This window comes from Grus americana, chromosome 11 (genome assembly GCF_028858705.1).
Source record: "Grus americana isolate bGruAme1 chromosome 11, bGruAme1.mat, whole genome shotgun sequence".
NCBI classification, from domain to species: Eukaryota; Metazoa; Chordata; class Aves; order Gruiformes; family Gruidae; genus Grus; species Grus americana.
In genome coordinates, this window is record NC_072862.1 from 6,423,883 (window position 1) to 6,445,105 (window position 21,223).

A 21,223-nucleotide genomic window follows, 5' to 3' on the forward strand; every position below is an offset into this window, starting at 1 on the left:
CTGCAATATTAGGTTCCATAGCCATTCATCTCCCTATTGACAGACATCCTCTTACCCTTTAAATAAATGATGCAGTTGATTTTGTACAGACCAAGATTGCTGGTTTTGAAACTTACTGAAGAATGTGCTGAGCTAGGGTCATATTTTCCTACTGTCTAGATGTGCTGTTCTCCACAGTACTAGTTGCTTTCTTCATCAAAGAGGGCAGCTTATGAAACAGAGGAAAAAACCTCCCTTTAAATGTGACTTTTGCATATGTTTCCTAGCTAAGAAATTAGAAAAAGAGGAGGTTATTCAGGATTTCTGATAAAGGCATGCTGCCTCCATGTATATTGTGTTGAAAGAGTACTCCTTGGTAGGGATTAGAACTAGTCACATAGATGAAATGGATGTGGACAAAATTGTCTAGCAGCCTTCTGAAAGCCTTCCTCTTTCTTTGATATTTTCCTTATAGTTTTGAAGTACATCACTGTGATGTCTGATATTTTATTAACAATAGTTGTATTTCGCTCTTTTCATTTGAGGATTTCAAAGAGTTTTAGAAGCATTAATTGCATATCTGCCCCCTGACTTCTATGAAGAAAGTGAAAATAAGGTCTTGTCAAATAAGTTAGTTGAAAAAACATATTAAATTGAGAATAAACAGTTCAGTGGTGATTATTCAGTCAACTCGACTCGCAATACTTGTGCTGGCTTGTAATGTGCAAGCCTAATAACTTCCTAGTTTGTACTTTCTTGTTCTTCAGAGATGATGACTGCCTAACAGCTCTACACAGTCTACCATCTTCTGGACTGGAAAGCCCAGGTAACAAAGAAACGGTCACAGAACCTTTGTGTGGCCAGTCCATTAGGTCATTTGGAGGCATTCTGGACATGGGCACCTGAAGGCTGTTGTTATCTGTAGGTATCTCATAACGAAAGGCAGCACAATTCATAGCAGGACTGTCCTGGAGGTTGCTTCCGTCAGCGAGCCCTATCCCGTTATGTTTGTGCCCTGTATAGAGAGACAGGGAGTGTGTCCTTAGTGAACTCAAATAGCGTTGGTATTTCTAGGGAAGCGAAGCTGTAAAGAAATTGGGATATGGAGAGCAACATATGTGCCAAACTCCTGATCAGAGGTAACACAGAGCTCCAGAGTTTGCCACATCCATCCTCTGTTCTCCACAGTGCCAGGCTGGCAGACATCCCCTCTTTGGTATGCAGAAGGTGTTCTGTGACGGGAACCTTTCTTGGTACTGGTGCTGATAAAACATATCTTTCCTTAGAGTTTTCTTATTTAAATGTGAAGATGTAACTAACCGAATTTCAACTGCAAATATTGACAGCCCTTAGGTTGCAGATCTGAATAGGTTTACAGGTGAAGAGCTATGAATTTATGGGCTTTTTAGAAGTGAGCCCAAAGGGGCTTTGCTCTCCAGAGCCTGGCTTTCTCCCTATCTCTCATTGCAGCTCCCCCTGAAATGGCTTTCCTGATGTGTCTGGTGTAGAATTCACTTACTGTGGTCTTCACACTTTAAAAATTCTTTAGTTCTTGCTCCTCTAATGTCTTGGCTTCCTGAGAATCCATTGATTATAAAATATTTTAAGGCCTTTCTTGAGTTTTTCTGTCATTATGCTCACAGCTGTACCTTAAATGGACTATAAACCTGAGATGAAGGTTTATCTAGTTCAAGATGGAGATTAAAATGTATAAGAGAGTGTTCTTATATTCTTTCTTTTTGCTGCCTTTGGACACCTGAATGTAGATACAACAGGTTTCAGTAGATCTAGGTAGAGAATAGACTGAGTCAATGGTTATTTTTTAAGACATTTTGTGAGTTTTCTTAAATCTGAAAGCCACCTTGCAAACTGAGTGCTTGTCCTCTGGATTGCTGAACACTGACAAAAAAGGGACAGAAAGCTAGTATGGTAACACTTAGCATTTGTTCAGCACCTGTTCACAGATGTGTCTGAATATTAAGAAGAAATGCGTATGGTGTTCAACAGAATGAAAAGTGTTAAGATGTGCGTGAATAAGCAGGAGGAAGTATAGATGTGAATATGTAGGAGGGGAAAGACTATTACAAGGGCAATCCAATTAATGCAAATGATGCATGCAGATGTCTGGCTTTTTAGTACGTTTCACTGTTATACTCCATAAGAGCTGCGCACTAGGGACAAGGAGGAGAGCACTGTCTTCCTTTGCATGGTAGCAGCACTTTCAAACCTTAGCATCCTACTCCTGCCAGCAGACGAGGAGGGGACACCTCCTCTTACCTGCTTGTGTAGCTGCAAAGTATGAGTAAGTGTACAGTAAAACAGCTACTAAACCAAAGGATGCATTCATGAGGTAATTTAATTTTGCCTTCTGCAAACATCTGTGTGCCTGTTGACTCCTGGCACTTCAGAGAAGCAGTGTCACTGCTTTCAAATGCAAACAAGATAATTGAAAGCAAGCCCTAGGTTTTTTGGGCTGTGTGCTCAGCGCCAACCTGTTTGATTTATTTTGGTATTGACTTAACAGGACTGTTCACCTAAAGGAAGTGGGATTTGAACTTGGAAATAGACATTCTTTCAGCTACATATTGATTGTTGAAGCTGGATCTAGTCCATTCTTATGATGTACCTTCTGAAAAAATGGCTTCTACTCTTATCTTGGCATCTGATGTCTGGTGAATAATGACTTTAATTAAAAAGAAGACCTGGCCACTTGGTCTTTCAGATGAGATACATAGCGAACTTAAGTATGTGCCCTGAGCAGTTCCAAATTTTTGCTTTTTATTCCCTCCCTTACAAAATCTTCTCAAGAGACAGTCCAGACTGTGACCTTGGTCTCCTGAAGTCAATAGAAATTTTGTTGACTCCACTGAGTGCAGGACCACCCCTGTAAGCACTGTAGGAAACCAATGGGACTTTTCCCTTTGCACTCCAAGGGGTTTTGACTCAGGCTGTAGATCTAATAAATAAATAAATAAATATACTTTTAAATTTACAACCTCGTTTTACAAAATCTTTTCAGTTAGAGCCCCTGGCCATCTGCTTATTATCTCCAAACGCTGTCAGGCAAGGTGTTTTGTAGAACAGCACTTTGGAATGAAGTGGCATGGCCAACTTAATTTCTTTGTTTTTGTATTTATTTTCCATGTTGACTTACAGAGGAGCTACTGTCTTTACAAGCTAGTAGATGATATGGGTATTAGTTACTTGCATGAAAATTCACAGTCTGCCAATAAACTTATTACAGTAGCTATGTAAGATACTTTTATGCTGTCTTCAACATTTTTCCAACTTTCTGTAAAATAAATTATGCATTTTTTCTGCTGTAGCATATTTTGCTTAAAAGTACAGTGTAGCTTTTTCCTCAGAAAAAAATCCCCAAAATCACTTCTGCATATATAATTCTTTTTTACATGTTGAGTGCACAAATAGAAGACTAAATTTCCTTTCCAGGATTGCATATACATATTTTCTTGTCCATTGAGGTGCTTGTGAATACAAATTTGGCAACAAAAGTCAGGCAGCCCTTTAGCTGTGCTTTTGAAATACTTGTGAAACCAAAAAACACACAGCGAAGGAACATTGCCAAGCTAACATTTTAAAAAGTTATATACATAATTTGAATACTCTCCTTTTTTTAAACCCCTTTAGAAGTCTAAATTGCATTGCTAATTGTTTTGAAGTTTAAGATTTCTCACTTAACTAATAAAAATTTCTGCCCAAAACCTACAGTGATCTTAATCACTCAAGATTTCATCTATAAGGATGTAAGCTTGGCTACATTGCATCAGACCAAGGTGTTCTCTATCTCAAAATCCTCTGTCTGGTGTTAGTAACATCAGATACTGTAAAAAAACCCCAAAACCCAAGCCCAAAATAACAAACAAACAAAACTACCACCAAAAACCCAACAAAAACCCCCCAAACCAGGGCAAGCATGGAGTCAGTAGGAAACAGGACAATCCTCCAGGCTTGCCACTTGTGGGATTGTCTTTGTCTTTCTGAAGTGCTCTCCCTTTCACATTCCTTTCTTTAGGCTGCTGTACGTTTGATGTAACACACCCCTACTCCAATATCTGCACTTTAGTCTTTTCTCGTATAAGGAGCCTGTACTGCTTTGATGGTGAATATTTTTATTATTCTCAGCGTTGTCTCTCTGTCTAGCTCACTTATGAAAAAACCCACCCTGTTCTGTAGTGCTGTTAATTTACAAGGTGCTTTACAAACATAGATAAGAGCCATCCAAGGCTCTACTCTAAATAAGACGAGACAAATGCAAGATGAAGCACTTGAAGGCTGTTCAGGAAAGTGAGGACGTGGAAATGACTTATGCAAAGAGGAGAGGGGTTTTGTGAAGTGGGGTTTCTGAGAAAGGGTTTTAGGCAGGGCAGAGAGTAGGTCTGGTGGTGGACGAAAATGGTCAGGTGCAAGGAATAAGGGAGCTAAGGTGTGAAGGCAGGAGCAAGGGAGGGAGAGGAAGGGAAAATAAACTCAGAGGAATAGGGGATAATGAATTGTGAGGAAAGGCACTTAAGAAGAAAGCAATAGGATGGAATATTTATCATAGATTTCTTCAAAATAGGCTGAGAGGGAACTCAAGTACTGGGGGTTTTTTTGGTTGTTGTTGGTTTGGGTTTTTTGTGGGTTTGTTTTTTTTTTTTTTTTTTTGACAAAACTTGACTATCTATGACAGCTTTTCAGCCTACCTTGTTCTTAGCCTACCTGCAATGATAGGCATAGCAAGCACTGCTTACATGTTATGTTAGCAAGTTTCCCTACTATTTAAGATAAGTTTCCCTTGCATTAAATATTATCCTGTCCATTGTGTCCATTTACGAAGGGAAAGAATTAAATGTAAAACCTAATGCAAGACAGGAAGTCAAAGGAAGGAGGAGTGTGCTCTGTCTCTGCATGTCATCTTGTTTAATCCATCTAATTGACTACTCCAATCTCCTTTTCTCCCTATGGCTTTGTAAGGGCCAGGAAAGATAGATTGAAAAATTGACTTGTTATGATGAACTAATCTTTATTATTACAAATAGAATAAACTCAAGGAATAAGCCAGATCCTACAAGATGCTTTGCCCCTTTGTCTTCCTGTGATTTAAACTGCTGTTCGAAAGCGTACAGTCCTACAAGATACTGAATAACTGACTTTTTCTGATGTTTTGTTTTGCTCTCCATCATTTATCTCTGCAATTATTAGGCCAGCACCAAGTCAAGCAAGGGACATGTGAAGTTGTGGCAGTGCATCGTTGCTGCAATAAGAACCGGATTGAAGAAAGATCGCAAACAGTCAAGTGCTCCTGCTTCCCAGGGCAGGTGGCTGGTACGACAAGAGCTCAGCCCTCGTGCGTGGAAGGTAATCGGTCTCCCGCTCACTCATGGTTCATTAAGATTGTTTGAGAAGTTTAGTCTCCTTGATTGTTTGACTTCCCACTGCCTCAAAAGCATAATCCTTCCTTTTGTTAATTTTGGAAACATCTCTGTGCATTAATGATAATGAGTCTGTGCATAAATCTGGGTGTAATTAATCCTCTTAATATATGTACTCGTCCATTTCATGTCTGTGCCAATAAAACTCCTTTATTTTTTCACACAGGAATTCTCCTTTAAAACTAGTCTGAAAACAGCATAAGCCAAGAAATTCAAGCTTATGATATTAACCCTTCCAGTTGTCTTTAGACTTAGTAGCTTGGCTAAAAATTCACTGAATAATAAATGCAGCCCTAAGACTGGTCATGCAGATAGTGCTGGGACATCTGATTTTGAGATTTGTTCTCTCGATGAATGTTTCACCATTTTAGGTGCTTAGTGGTCTCTTATGCTGGTCAACAGTGTGCTAGTGATGCCCCGTATCTATTCAGTTTTGTGTGTTGTAACCCCAAATATGTTAGAGTTTGAAGAGCAGAGCAAGTGTGCTGCTGCACAGGACACAGTCTCTGAGCTAGGATGCCTACCTGATGAAGAAAAAATGTGGTACAGTTGCCTTAATTCATTACCTTCCTGGGTAGATGTTGAAATCCTCACAGAGCTGAATGTTGCCATCCTTGCTCTTTTAGCAGTAGAACTCATTTGAAATTAAATTGATTATATAGACTAAAGCTAAAATCTAACCATGATTGTAATGTTGACCAGGCATTCTGAGGCTATATAGAACTTGTCTCCCTGAGGTTCATTCTGCACCTCATCTCCATCATTTTCCTCTCTGTCTTATCAGCAGTTCAGAAATTGAGAGTTACCCTTCTTCCTTTTCTTACCAGCAGAGTCTATTCCTTGGAGAGGTTGCTGCTCTTGTTAACTTAGTAAACAGTTACTCCAAGCCAGTTGTGTGTTGGGTTTGGGTTTTTTTGTTGGTTTGGTTTGGTTTGGTTTTTTTTTTAAGAAAAGTCTAAAAGTTACCAGATGCCCCATTTCATCAATCCATAAGCAAGACTCTTCTGTTTTCATCATTCTTTTTCACACAAAATTTCAACCATTACAAGTTAAATATTAAAAAAACGCTTTAAAATCTAATTTTTAATCTAACACTCAGATATTTAGCTTTAAACAGAAAACTCTCTACATATGCGACATATCTGATTCTTTTAACCTATTTGTTTTGAGACCCTCATATTTAAGAAAGCAGATTTTTGGGGTTTGGTTTTTTTTGTTTTTTAGCTGCTTAGTCTTTTCATGCCTTGTAATTCAGGAATACAATCAAGTTCAGCTGTGCAATTTGTTATGTAGTTTTCTTGCCAAATCAGAAATACCTTCTGTATTTTTAAGTGACACTTCAAACAGCAGAAATATTTTTACATACGACAGATAATAAAAGTCAGGCATTGTTTTAAACTCACTAAAGGATTGCAAAGGTGACACTATAATTCTATGGTAGAAAGATATAAATGCACGATACCATAGAAGCTGAATTCAAACAATGCAAATAGTTGCTGAAACAATTTAGTAGCTGTTTTTTCTTCAAGTATAGTTGAAATTAAATACTACAAAATATTATGACTGTAAGATTTTGGTTTCTAAAGTGGAATCCTTTGATTCCCCCTCACCCCTGAGGGTGATGCTTTGACATGCTTCGCTTATTTTTGCAAGCATCTGGGACTACAGTCAGTGTTATTCAGTTGCTGTAGCATGGAAACTATAACTATCTTTCTTTAGCCTCAGGATTAGATGTGTTTTCCCCTTCTCTATACAAATCCTTCAGTAGACTTCTACACTGTGGAAGCCAGAAACAGTTTGTGTCTTGAATTTGCATATTTCAGTCTGATACAGGCATTTAATTTTCTTTTCCAGCACCTTTTTACTGAATGCAAGGCTGTTTAATTTGCCTATATTTTGCCCTGAGCTTAAAGGGAAGGACATGGCCAAATCACAGAGTTACTTTCTAACCAAAAGAAAATATTTTATAAAGCAATTGGTTTGTAGTAGTCTTTTAAAGTATTTTCTTTGAACTTCAGACCTTACCCAGTAGTAGTTATCATTTATATTAGTACAGCAATTTTCTGTGCTGTAGATCATGCACAGCATGCACATGGTAGTTGGTACCTGTAGTTCCTACCTCAAATCATAGAATATCTCAAGTTGAAAGGGACCCATAAGGGTCATCAAATCCAACTCCCTGCTCGACTGCCTAAAACTAGATCATATGACTGCAAGTGTCATCCAGATGCTCCTTGACCTCTGACAGGCTCAGTGCTGTGACCACTTCCCTGGGGAGCCTGTTCCAGTGACTGACCACCCTCAAATTACTTATGTGCTAGGCTGTGTTTGGACAAAATAAGAAAACAGGGTAGTTCATATTCATGTGTATGTGTTCAGAAAGTACCACCCACCTGTTGTGTCAGACTACACAATTTTTATTCATACACAGAGAGATGCTTTTACCTATTGGAATTCTTAGTAAAAGCAGCTTAACGTTTAGTGGTTTTTCCAGCAGATAAGATTAAATATGTTCTATTCAGATTTAGAAAATACATTCCGTTTGGATTTTAGCCTCTTCTACACACACTCAAAAGGAAAATAACTCTGTGCAAGTCATGGTGGAAAACAATAGTAAATAGGATGAGATCAGCCTCTCATGTTGACAGTCATAGGCCAGCTGGATATTTACATTTTGAAATAGGTTGACAGATGCTAAAGGATTTTATACAAGGTCAAATTTAAAGCAGCAGTTTATTGGAGCAGCACAATGTGTTAAGGCTAAGCCCTGCTCAAAAAGGCAGTGAATACATGTAGCAATATTCACAGCTACCAAAATTTCAGGAAGGCCCCCTATTTGAGCCAAGTCAGAATGGATGTTTGCATAATTCCATTCAGGCATACACCTACACATAGAAGTGAATTTTTTTCTCATGATAGGTGCTAAGGAGGAAACTAAGTACTTCAGTGCTACAGAAGAAATGATAGATATCCAGGTGATTTCCAAGGAAAAGGTGTTGAAGTGCTGCAGAAAGGAAAGTAAAAGCTAGTTAAATCTTGCAAATACATAAAGTGAAAGTCTTAAGTGCCTTGATTGCTACAAATCAGTCCTTTTCCATGTTGTGCAGTAATACTGGTGTTGTGAGGCCTAACTGACATTTATAGGGTGCTTTGCATTTCTACAGTGTCTTTCAACTTGGAAACTTTAAATATTTGTAGTAGGAGAAGTCAAAGTACTTCATTTAAAATGAAGGACATGAAGGTGAAAATCAATGATTGTTATAGACTGAGATCTAACTAGCATTTTTACAAGCACAGTAAAATCACTGGCCATAGCCTAGATGAGAGTACAGGGTAAGAACTCTTTGGGTCAGGATATTTTTTATCCTTTGCCGGTGATAACACACTTATTTAGATAATTGCATTTTGGATGCATACAAGAAACTCTGTTCTCTGGGTGTTCGAACTGAGTTGTGAAAGCTACTGACAAGCATTGGCAAACAAAAAAGGCAAGGGTAGTTCTTCTGTACATGTGCATACCTCATTTTCCTGGGGGTTATTTGAGCTTCCAAACACAGGCCCATCTGATACTTTGAGAAATGTTACTGTAGATAAATTGAGCCACTAAACTCAGAAAAAAGAGCATGTGAAAGAAAGTATTTAAATATGCAGAGAGGACATACCACACAGCCTGTATACCCTGCCTTGAGTTGTAGCTATATTACATGATGGCAGCTATAGAAAATTTTGCTTAGCGAAGGTCAACCCGTTCTTCTGTCAATGACTAAATTACATTTAAAGTAGTCATGAGATTTTGTTTATACTCATTTTCTTTATGGAAATAAACAACCTTGAGTAATTACCTCCAGCTTGTCTAACAGCTACTGCCAGGAAGATAAAACATTAATAACTTTTGTCTGTAGAGTAGCTATCTCAGCTAAGTGTGTTAAATGTCTCTAAGTAAATCATCACTAGCCAAATAATCTTCCATCCAGGCAATTCTATTAGTCCTAGAATTTATGAGGAGGAAACACTCAGATTGGAAAAAATGTGAATGGGACTAAAGAATTGTTTAAGAATTTTCTGTAGGGCCAAAGAGCCGTAACGAAGAAAAAATGACAAGTTTGCCTGAAAGCCCATCTGGGTTCCAGACTGAAGGGAAGAGAGCATATAGAAATAAGAAAACAAAAAATCAATACATAAGAAATAGATAAAAGAAGAAATAGCTGAGAAGATTTCCCTCCCACTGCTTTTTAATGGATTTCAGAATACTTGAGAACTCAAAAGGATGCTAATGCTATGTCAGTATTCAAAGAAAAAAAGGAAATACACAGTAGAATGAATAGGGTACTGAAAATTTATATGGAAGAAAGCTTAATCCGGTGGAGTAGGAAAGACATCTGTATTTGTCCAGACTAAAGACAATATGAATTTTCTTGCTCAAAGAGAACACACAGAAATCCTTTAAAAAAAAAAAAAAAAGCCCCATAATGCATGAAATATTGACATTGTTAATGCTGAGGCGGATCATTACCACAATTCTCCTTTTGGTAAGTAACAGGATGAGGAAGTAATTTTTTAACGTATTGTTAACTACAGAAGGTGCTAACCAACATCTACTGGGATAAAATTTTGTTTTGGTTTTTTTTTTAATTCTGATCCTGGGTAGTTTAGAGTCCTAACAAGCTGACTAATGGATCTCTGGTCAGTTGTTGTAATTAAAAATGTATTTCAGAATACTTGGGGTATTCTAGAAGAACACTAGTATTGTGCTTCGGTGTGAAACTGAAGAAGTTCAATCAGCTCAGTTTATCAGGCCGAAGATTGAAAAGTTGCTGGATTGCAGCACGTTCAGTACCTTCACATGGAGAAAATGATGATTGCTAACAGGTGCTGTAATGTAGGAGAAGACACCGCAACAGAAGACATGGTAAGAGGACGAAAACGAAGCCTCTGTGTTTCATGCTGAGATTGTCATTTTTTCTGACAGTTAAATGATGGGAGAAGTTTCTTTCTTCACCTATTCCAGATTAGCTTGGAGGATACTGTGTAGCCCAACACAACTGGGGGCACAACTCAGTGAATTGCGTGATACAAGATGGGATGATGTATTGACACCTTTTGGCTTTATTCTCTATGAACCTACTGTTTCCATGGATTCAGGTTATCTAGGGAGCGATGTCAGCAGAAGATTTATTTCTGGCAGGGTTTCTGGCTGTTTTCTGGCTCATTTCCAGCAAATCAGCTGGCTAATGTCAAACTAAAGCCATCTCCTTTCCCTTCATGTGGGTGGCTGTGTATGAGAGTGGCAGCTGCTCTCATTTCTTAGAGAAGTCATCTGTTGAAACCTCTCCAAGAGTGTCTGAATCTGAAAAGAAGAGGAAGCCTTTATATCCTCCAGTGAGTCGCACAGGAGCAATAATAAAGGACTCTAGCTATGAAGATGAGCCTGAGGGTCTGATGGAGAATTTTAATGGACTAATCTCAGGGGTATGTTTGACACAAACAGCTACAGCCAGTTAGGACATATAGATCAGCAGAGTGGACATTACAACTGCAAAGAAATTGGACATAAAATGGATGTGAGAATTAGTGGATTGCTACAGCAAAGAATTGGAGAATTGCTGGAAGCTAATGGAATGAGATCTGTATTAAGTATTTCAAAGTGTTGCCATTACTCTGAGGAGAGGTATCTGCACAGAATAGAGATCAGCCAACAGGACGGTAGGAGTCACTTTCTATGAAAGTCTCTGAACAAGAGATGAATAGGAGGTGAAATATGCAGTCTGTTGAGGAGCTTGTGGATCTTGTTTGAGTTACAGATTGACCCAGCAATGGTTCTCATTCACATCTGTGCTTGTTTTTATGGAAGATGGTACTGCTGCAGATGATGGGACAGTTTCACGGTCTTACGTACTTCAGTTCCACATGGACCATGGTTGGTCTTGCAGTTCCACATGGACCAGGAAGTTGCATGGGCACAATTGGTCAAGAATGCTGTGCGAACCCACTCCTGTGCTGCACTTTTGGCCAGTCAACTGCCTTTTTTTTTTTTTTTTTTAATCAGGTGTTAGAAGCAGGTTGATGCAGGTTGTATAAATAAATAAAAACTGCTATGTTTGGTGCATTTTATGTGGTCTCAGAACATATTGCACCCAAACCAGTATGCAAAAGCTTGGATCCAAGGTGTTATCAGAGTAACTGAGACACAAGGGATTCTAGGTACCTGAAGGAGACAGGTGAGTGAGAGGTGGTTTTCAAAGGTCTGAAGTTGAACTTATGTTTTTAGGGTAGCACTAAATAGATGAAAGCATGTTCATTCACATGCAGGGTGCAGGCAAAGTCTCAGCATGTCACCACATCCATGCTCACAACAGCACTGTGCAGAGCTGTGTGATGCGGTAGCCAGGCCTCCCAGGAGGACTTGCTGGCTTTGAAGCAGAGCTCTGAAGACACAGCTAGCTTGCTACCAGGATCTCTTGCTTGCTAAGGGACCTCTGCACATGCTCTCAGTCTTCTTGAATCTAGCCTTTTAGACTTGCTTGTGTTTACCTGAAATAAATGTAGTATAGAAATTGAAAAAAAAAATATTAAAAAGTAGCAGAGGTAAAATGGATAAAATAGATGACCAGACCATATGTCTGGTGTGGAAATGATCCCTCACGTTCTCGGAAGCACAGTCAAGTTTCACCCAATTTGTCAACAATCAATCAGCATCAATGAGAATGATCTAAGATCCAAATGACTGGTGAAAGGAATCATGCATTTATTTTATAGGTTTATGAGATTGAAAGAATAGTTTATAAAAGCCAAACTGGTGTTCCAGAAGTATATTTTTCATAGTGCTTTCCATGTAGGCTTAGAGTGAAAGTGCAAAACAAAAGTAATTGAATGAACGTTTCAGCAATATCCTGATGTCAGCTTGCCTGCTTGTCACCCTAATTTGAAGGTGGCAGAAGTACGAATCTACCTTGAAATTAAAAGGAAAAATAAGTGCTTTACAAGAAGTAGATTAATTTTTTTTTCATCTCTTTTGGATGTGGTATCTTTTAAAGCATGAGATTCAATATTTTGTGCACATAGCAGCATAATGCAGGCTAACTAAATCAACATTTAAAGCCGTATTTTATTTTGAAATCCAATTTAGATTATGTAAGATTGTGAACTGATATATTTCATAATAATTTTCTGGGATTTGATGAATCCCATGAACAATGCAAAACTGAGAAATGCATGCAGATGTTTGCAGCTGTTTGTGGGAAAGTATATCTGTTGTTAACAGCAGTATTATGAAGTCATGACTACATTTGTAAAAATAACAAACATGGTCTCATTAATGGAAGTTGGCTTAAGGGTAGAAAACTAATAAATTTGCACAGTTAAGGTGTACTACTGTAGTCTTCCAATACATGCTGCAAACCTGGCAGTGTAACTGCAAGTAGATTTTTAGCTAATATAATGCTTTCCAGTGCTTTCCACATTCTTATCTGCATTATTTTCTGACAGACCCCACGTGCTTACATCTCTGTGCAATTCTATTTTCGCACCCAGTGAAGGGAGAAACTGGCATTTCTTTGTCCAGTCTCGCATATGCATATCCGGGTTAAAAAGAAGCCTTAGTTTCATTCTGCCTTATAGCAGGTACTTGACTGAAACGTGTAAATGAAGGAGGCAAGTCAACTTTGTAGCCAGTGGAGGCGGAAAGGCACTTCCAGAGGTCAGTTCAAATGTTGGAGATTCTTGCCTGTCTTCACCATTTGCATATGGCATTTACCCTTCTGTGTGCTGGTGAAGTATTTTTTAGCCACATTCTTAGTTCAAACATAAGCAGTGTGATTAGCTATTAAAACAGTAACTGTTGGTTCTACCTTTTAAAATCAAACAATTGAGCATTGCACAGACAACCTCCCTACTAAAACCAACAGTAATTAAAGAAAGATTGTATTCTGTTTCTCTTTTTTGTTTCTTTTTCTAGCTTCCATTGTCCTACAGAAGTGGTGGTGTCATATGAACCCCTGTTTGGATGGAGAGGACTGTAAAGTACTACCAGACTATTCAGGTTGGTCATGCAGCAGTGGAAATAAAGTCAAAACTACAAAGGCAAGTACAGAGATCGCCTATATTTAAAGGTGGCAGTCTGCTGATAGCACTTGCTTATTGCATTGCATCTGTGGGTGTGAACACCAGTACTGGACTCCTCAATGTTTTGGAAAGGGGCGATTAATGCAATTGTTCTCAGAGAGGGAAATGTTGGGTCAGAACTGCCCCTTCACTGCCAGCCTAGTTAAATTATTGGGTGCTGGAGTCAAACTGAAGAAAGCCCTGCTTCGGTCTTTAGCGAGCAAAGAAACTGTTCTGTTGTGACAAGTGTTAGAGGGATAATCGTGTTCCAGGATCAATTCTTCAATCTGCAGACTGAGTACGTGGATCCAAGGTCTTTACCAGTGTCACCTCAAGTTAGATTCCTGTGCTACTTTAGCTTTTGAAAGTAGCAGCCTGTCTTGGGAGTTGTTGAGAGTCTGCACTGACGTCAGTGGAAACTGTGGGACACTGAGCACCACTGGAAATCAGGCTGGTTCAGATGATTTCTAATTACAGGCCATCCTGTTAGATGGCCTGTTTTTAAAAAAGCACTTTGCTCTGCTGTCCTAATTAATGGCCAGCAGAGAGAAAATACCATATCCTCTGTCTGCTTTAACAATCTAAAATGAGTTCAGTGCATTGAAGTTCAACAAGTCATAGCAAACTGCATATCTAAATATATCATAAAACAGGAGTCTTTAGCAGGCAATAGCAAGGAAAGACATATGCTTAGCTTTTTCCCTTTACAGCCTCTTCTAGTTGGGAATGAATGTTATTGATTTGGTTACAGTCTGAGTTAATTAGCAAATACTGACACCAAATGTTATTTAATAATGGCTGTTCTGAGAAGTGAAAACTGTACTAATTTATGGATGAAAGAGAGGAAATTAGATGTTTTGGGCAGCTGTGGTGGTGTAGTGGTGGTCTAAAGCCCAGCTACAGACATCGCACAGTGGCAGGCTTGCTGGACAAGCAGGCTGACCAAACCAGTCTGAAAAACCCTATTCCTGTTTCTAAGATGAGTGGAATTGATGCAAATCAATGCTATTTATCAAATGCCAAAGATGTAGTCTATAGTGTGCCTAGGTTCTGCTGTTCTCTGTGATGGATACTACACCCGAAAGTTGACCTGCACGCTCTAGAATCAGTATGGGTAACTGACAGTCAGTTATTGCAAGACATGGATTACACTCAGCCTTTAAATTTTTTTTAGAGGCACTGACTTTTAACTACTGATCTATAGATAAGGGGCAGTGTTGTAGCATCACACTGAAGGGTGAGACTGGCAAAGTAAGAGTTCTAGATATTGAATAAGACAACTTCATCTCTGGACGTACCAGAAGAGAGTGAATGCTTTTATACTAAAATGACCTTATTGGAAAAGAGTAAGCCAGAGTTAAATATCCTTGATGCCTTCAATAGATACTAGGGGGATGAAGGGTAGAAGAACGAACTTTATGTTGGCATTGATGACTGAAGTCCTGAGGCATCAAGTCCTCATTCATGCAGCTGTCTGTCCCTTCCTATGAGCAGTTGCCTTTTAGTTCATTGAGGTCAGCTGAGCACGAGTCATGTAGCCTGTGTTCATGACTCTTGCTCTTAAACAGTGACAAGAGGCAGCCTGAGTCAGTGGGAGTTTACTAATAGAAGGGCAAATTTGGCATGGATCGTTTATTTTATTATCCATGACAAATATTGCAACGAGCAAACTACAGAATATAGTAATGCATTCTGTTGAGTTTAGGGATTTTTTGTTTTGGTTTGGTTTGGTTTGGTTTGGTTTTTTTTAAGCTAGAATGGGACAAATCATCCTGCCTGCAATTAGACCTGTGCAAATTCATCAACTGCAGTGAGTTTGTGTGGGTCTAACAGAGAGCAGACTGTAGCAATATGAGTGCAAATGTTGTTTCATTAAAGTCATGCTCTACTTTGCTGGGATGTGGAACAATGCATTTTGCATTGATTTTTATCACCATAGGAGATTTCTTTGAGGGGTGTTTAATTGAAAGGATAAGCAAACAACTTGCACTTGTGCTTAGATGTGAATCATTCTACTATATTACTGACATGAGAACTGTTCATTTTCCTTGTGTGGCGTTTTCCTTTCGTTGCCTTGTGTTGTTTTAGATTTCAGCATGTTAAGGTAGGACTGTATTTTCTTGTATATGCAGTTAGCAACAGCGTAAGGGAGATTCTGATTGGGGTCTTGGGGTATTGCAACAATATAAATGTAGATATAAATAATGAAGTGAGTGGTGACATTGAAATGACACAAGAGTGTCCTAACCTTTAACTAATGATTGGCCATGTTAGAAAAGGGAACAGGCAGTGCTCCTTGAAGGGCAGATCCCTTAAAAAGGTGTCTCAGTCCCTCCCTTTTTAATTACTCTTTGCTAGAAATTCTTCCATTGTTTGCTGTATGTATTTTATGTGCAGATACTTCAGGGAAATACTTTCATGCTTCTAAATACTTTGGGTTTGACCCATAGAAGCTTTTTCCATGCGTTTACCTGTGTTGTTAGCAAGTGAACCCTGAAGAGTTACTTTTGGAGGCTGAGATATTGATACAGCTATATCCTTAACAGTAGTGACATTTTTAAAAGCTGAGGACTTGTCATGCTATCACCATGTTGTTGTACTCCTGTAGTGAGCTTTTAGTATTATTGTACCTCTTGAGAACAATTCTGAAATCATGAAGTTTGTTGCCTTTATTGGTCCAAGTAATAAAGGACATGATTTATCTAAGGTTTTGTGGGATTCATTGTGCCCAGCTGCAGGCATGTTTCCATCCAAGCTGAGTTGTTTAGGATTCTCCAAAATGACATGGGGAGAAATAATCTCACAACGTGACTGTGCCCATCCACAGGAGTGTTCACATGAGTACTACTTTCTCTCTACGGTACCTCGAGGAAGTCCTGGATGACAAGCTTACATGTAGATGTCTGCTTGCTAGACAGCAAAAGCTGTACTACAGAATCTGTCCTGGCATCCATATTTCCTCTGTAGGTATTTTGCCTGTTTTGTGGGGGTTTTCTTGGTCTACCAAGATATAGTTGTTGCATAAAAGTCATGAGTAATGGAAACTCCAGATTCTGAACAAAAGCTTGTGGCACAGGTAATATTGAACTGGAAGGAAAATAGAATAGAAAGAAAATTTCCCTTGTTATAGGGAAAAGGAAAATATGATATAACTTATTTTTTTAATTTTAAAAATGAACCAAAGATTTGTCCAAACTCAGCTCTATCAATAAAATCTGTACCAAGTGCGTTATTAAAACTTTACACGGAGAGCTGTATGAACTGTCTTATCTGACTATGCCTGGTAGCCCAAACTGTATGACAGCCTGTGTGTCTCAGTGCTGGGATACTTAACTCAGAAAGACACAGCAAAACCCTTGTGGACAATTATAGAAAATGTATACATGCATGAAATTCTTCCAATTTAATAGTTGGCTTATGCCTAAAACACGGGAGTTGAGATCCATTCCATATTAAACTTTTTTTTTCTATGTTAATGTAGCAAAGATGATCTCATTACCATTTACATTTCTAATCAATTTTTAAAGCTTTCTAAGACCCTGGGATCAGTGATAGTTGGGACAATGACTTCCTCAGGTTAATTATACACTGAAAGAGGAAATGCCATTCAATCAATTTTAAGTCCTCTATCTTTTAATTTTGTGAAAATATTAAAGTAACTTGAAGTATATGAAGCACAGGAGACTCCTGATGCTACACAGTATTTAGATGAATAGTTAGTAGTTGAGTGGGACAGTTAAAATGTGAAAAGCTGAAGAGCTCGTGTCTTACATCAGTTACCTCAGGGAATGAAATAGAAACATCTCTATGCTGAGTGTCCGTTTAGTTTTGTAATGCGTCTAGACACCACGGAGCAAAGCTGACAAAGCTTTCCTCCTTGCAGGCTGCCTATTCTCATCCTTTTCCAGGACGGGAAATCTGATGTGACCCGTCCTCACCATGAAGCCAAACCCACTTGGTTTGTGCACTGTGTGTGTGTGTATTAAGGCTTGCACGTACATCACTGAAGCACCCAAATGAGTGTGAATATGGTTGTGAGGGGAAGAGACCACAGGGTCCTGTGAAGAGGTGCTATCTGGGACTGGCTTCTGCTGCAAGAACAATTCATCCCCTCTGCAGACCACATTTTGTCTGACCCCAGTTCCCTCCCATAAGATGGGCTGCTGGGAGCCGGTAGAAGTTTGCATGCATGGTCATTTGGGATGTAAGTTGTACACTTGCGCTGTAGGTATTGGTGTTGAAAATGATGCTAAGCAACATAAAACAGAAGGAGATTTCCATGAGATGTTGGTGGCAAATTTAATAGTAAATGGCCATGTCTTTATCTGCAAATCTACCTTATATTATTGAATAGTAGTGTAATTAACACTTGCATATAGATTCTGTTTCTGTGCAAGGTATATAGGTATGGCTGGGCCAAGTTCATTCATGATGTATTAATGTGTACAGTTCCTTTGCAGCGACAAAGCTCGTGTTATTGTTGTTGTTTGATCAATTATATGTAGGTAACTCTTTCCTCTTCTTCTATAGGTAACACGGTAGCAAAGAATAAACCTGTGGGTCCCTACCAGAACAATGGCATGTGCAACTGTTGCTTGGCTGTTACACAGAGACCCTTTTTTGTGATGATGCTATTGACTTAATTGTTTGAACTTGCAAAATTAGTCAGCAAACAGGACAATACTCCTTTCAACTGTGGCTGCAGTTCCTGAACCTGGATTTTGCTATACAGAATGGTACATTTTAATTTCACAAGAAAAAGCACGAAGATTTGGTTCTACCTGACATGCACCTTGGATTTCCAAGGGTCTGACACCTGGCAGAAATTCGTGGAAGCACACACCTGAACTTCTGCAGTGTATCGAGGATAAGACTTTCTTAATGACACTAAGATATGTAAAATTGTTTTAATGAGTTTAGAACATGAATGTAACCTAGGAGGTCATAGAAAGAAAATGCTTATGTTAGAACCAATATGGATGATCTTAAAGGTCTTTTCCAACCTAAATGATTCTATGATTCTATGGATTGGTCGGAGTTACTTCTCACATACTGTACAACATAAAAATACAAAGCTGATCCCAATGCTAAGTGAGTTGACAGGACAGTGTTAGTAAATTATGTCTTAGTGTATTTTCAACTGTGATTTAGTAACTATCAAGGTTGTATGAAGGGGAAAAAATGGAACTTATAAATCAGTAGCAAATTATTGTAGGGCATACTTTGGTTATATCTGTGCAATTAGATTTATTTCCTTAGATAGTTCTAGGTAGTTTAACTTTTACATTCATGAGTGATGGCAGGAAAGCATGAGAAAGAGACAAAATTTGAAAGTAGACATAGTTTTTCTTGTCCTAAAATAAATCCATTCTCTAGGGGAATAGCGAAGTATACGTATTCCTTGCCTCTTTGAATCTAGATATGGAAAAGAATTTAGCCATTAGCTAGAAATATTCATTCAGATGCCTCAAAAAAAGGAGAGCATGCTTGTACTGCATAAGGAAGGCTTACTGGAAGGAGGGTAATTTGTTTGGATTTTCATAGCTTTGGTTATATCCTAATAGGTAACATACTTAAATTCATAAGCAAAATTCTAGATAAAAGTGAATCTTCACTTTCAATTAGTTCTTGTTTAGAATGATTATAATAATTAAATGTCCAGTTCCTTGACAGACTGAATTTCCAAGTGGTTACATTTTGTGACACATAATTGTTCCATATTATTGTAGATGCATTTCATACTGTTTTTCTTATTTGCCTGTTACAGTTTTTTGTCATCAGTCTTCATAAATAGAACAGTAAGTAGAGGTGAAGCTGTAGCCAGTCTGTTCCCCATTACATCATTTTGTGGCTTAAGATGCATTGAAACAGACTAAAATGCAACGATGCAGATGGCTATCATGCAGATGAACTTCTGCTGACCCAGCTACTGAATTTACTGAATTGGTTGTTATGCTGTATGTAAATATTAGGGTAATAATATACATCTAATTTTTATATAGACAGAAAAGCCAAAAAAAAAAAAAAGGTGTGTGTTGTACTAATTTAGATCATTGTGCATAAGCTTTCTAGTTTATGGGAAAGAGCATCAGCAGTGTGAAACTATCCAGAGTAATAATTGTTAGCTTTTGATTTGCTGGAGTGAGTGGGAGTATTCAGCCAGTTAATTCCATTGAAGTCAGTGGTGGGAAGATCTGGCCCTGTGTTTTTTGGTTTTAATTTCTCTGTTTTTTTTCACTTTCAATTATGTATTTGATTACAGCTGGGATCATAGTGGTCATTGTACTCAGTGATAAGTAAACAAGAGATTTTCGGCTCTGTGCTTGGACAGCTGAACAGTTAATAGACTCTGCTTGCCCTAATGAGCTTTACATTCCTAATATTTTTCCATTGTTTTGATTTTCTGATTAAATTTTAAAATTACCTTTACTATTTCTACTGTCTCTGTGCATATGTATTCAATAATATCATCAGCAAAGATCATTTTCATTTACTATTTGCACTTGGAAGGTGCTTTCACTGCCACTGAGGAAGGGGGAAACTACAACTTAAGTTTTATAGCATGGGATTATGAAATACAGCCCAAATGAATGACTTGTCTTCCTGGATCCTCAACCCATGACAGAGATTTTATATTCCTAAAGCAGCTTCGTTCCAGAGGATCTTGGGTTGACTTACAGCTTTTTCTGACTCATTGCACAAATCCGGTAATATATGCCTGTCTCTTTTTGGAGGATTGCTGCTTCTTCTAATGCTGTTGTCTGGCATCTGACACCACCATTGCCCTTCTGCTGAACGACAGCAAAATTAAAGTCTTTGCCAGCAGCTCTGTTAGTAGAAGAGATCGGTGTCCCAGATTCTCCATGTGTTCTCTATGTAAATGGATTGGTTTATGTTTATCTTTTTGTTCTAGAAGAGCGGTTTTTGTAAGCAGCACACTTGCAATCTCTTAGAAAACTCAGTTTGCATCCCACTGTTAAGCTTCTATGGGGCTAAAAGGTGTGGGTCATCATGGCCAGGCTTTTCTTTGGGCAGGCACTGTCTCCTGCAGTCTGGTTCAGAAAGTAATCCTCCTGGTCTTAAAGTGGCAATGTTTTGCCATACAATTTCTAACAAAGATGGTTGCAGACACTCACTTCTCTGATGAGATATTATTCTAATATCCAAGCCGAAATGATTTATGTCCTGATTATACCTATATCTTTTTAACTGTGTTCTTTTCTCCCCTCATTAGGATGACCCCGAAGTATTTTTCTTCATCCAGGTGACATTTCAGTAGGCATAAAATAACCATGGCCTCTTCATCTCCTTTTCTTCGCTGCCTATCTTTGTAGCTCTCTTTACATCCCTTGCAATTTAGGTGAATCTTTTTTTTGAACAAGGATTGCCAGAATTACGCACTTTGTTTGACATCTGCCATTGCCAGTTTTCTAGAGTGTCATTAGCACTTCCCCATCTCTGCTGCAAATACTTCACTTTCTACAGCCTATGTTGCTTTTGCCTTTTTCATAGCTGCATCACGCTAGCAATTCAGTCAGCAAGTGTTTGACTAATATTCTCTAGGCTTGCTATTTTCAGCTCATGCTTCCTTGGTGATAGGGTATGCTCTTACCGATTCGAACTCGGAGAATGGCCTTGAAGTTTCTGCTGCTGGATGTCATCCACTGTTACTCTCCCAGGCTGAGGTCATGAAGTGCTGAGTCTTCCCTGTG

The 21,223-nt window shown here is 38.6% G+C and overlaps 1 protein-coding gene across 1 annotated transcript in view; it reads left to right on the forward strand.

Annotated features, from left to right (window-relative positions):
* The window catches only part of TAFA4 (TAFA chemokine like family member 4), a 75,455-nt gene extending 61,938 nt beyond the window's left edge, over positions 1 to 13,517 (forward strand). Inside the window, exons 4-5 of the mRNA XM_054837807.1 lie at positions 5,182 to 5,337; positions 13,366 to 13,517. Of these exons, the coding sequence (XP_054693782.1) occupies positions 5,182 to 5,337; positions 13,366 to 13,517 (308 nt within the window). The remainder of the gene's footprint in view (positions 1 to 5,181; positions 5,338 to 13,365) is intronic.
* Positions 13,518 to 21,223: the final 7,706 nt, after the last annotated feature.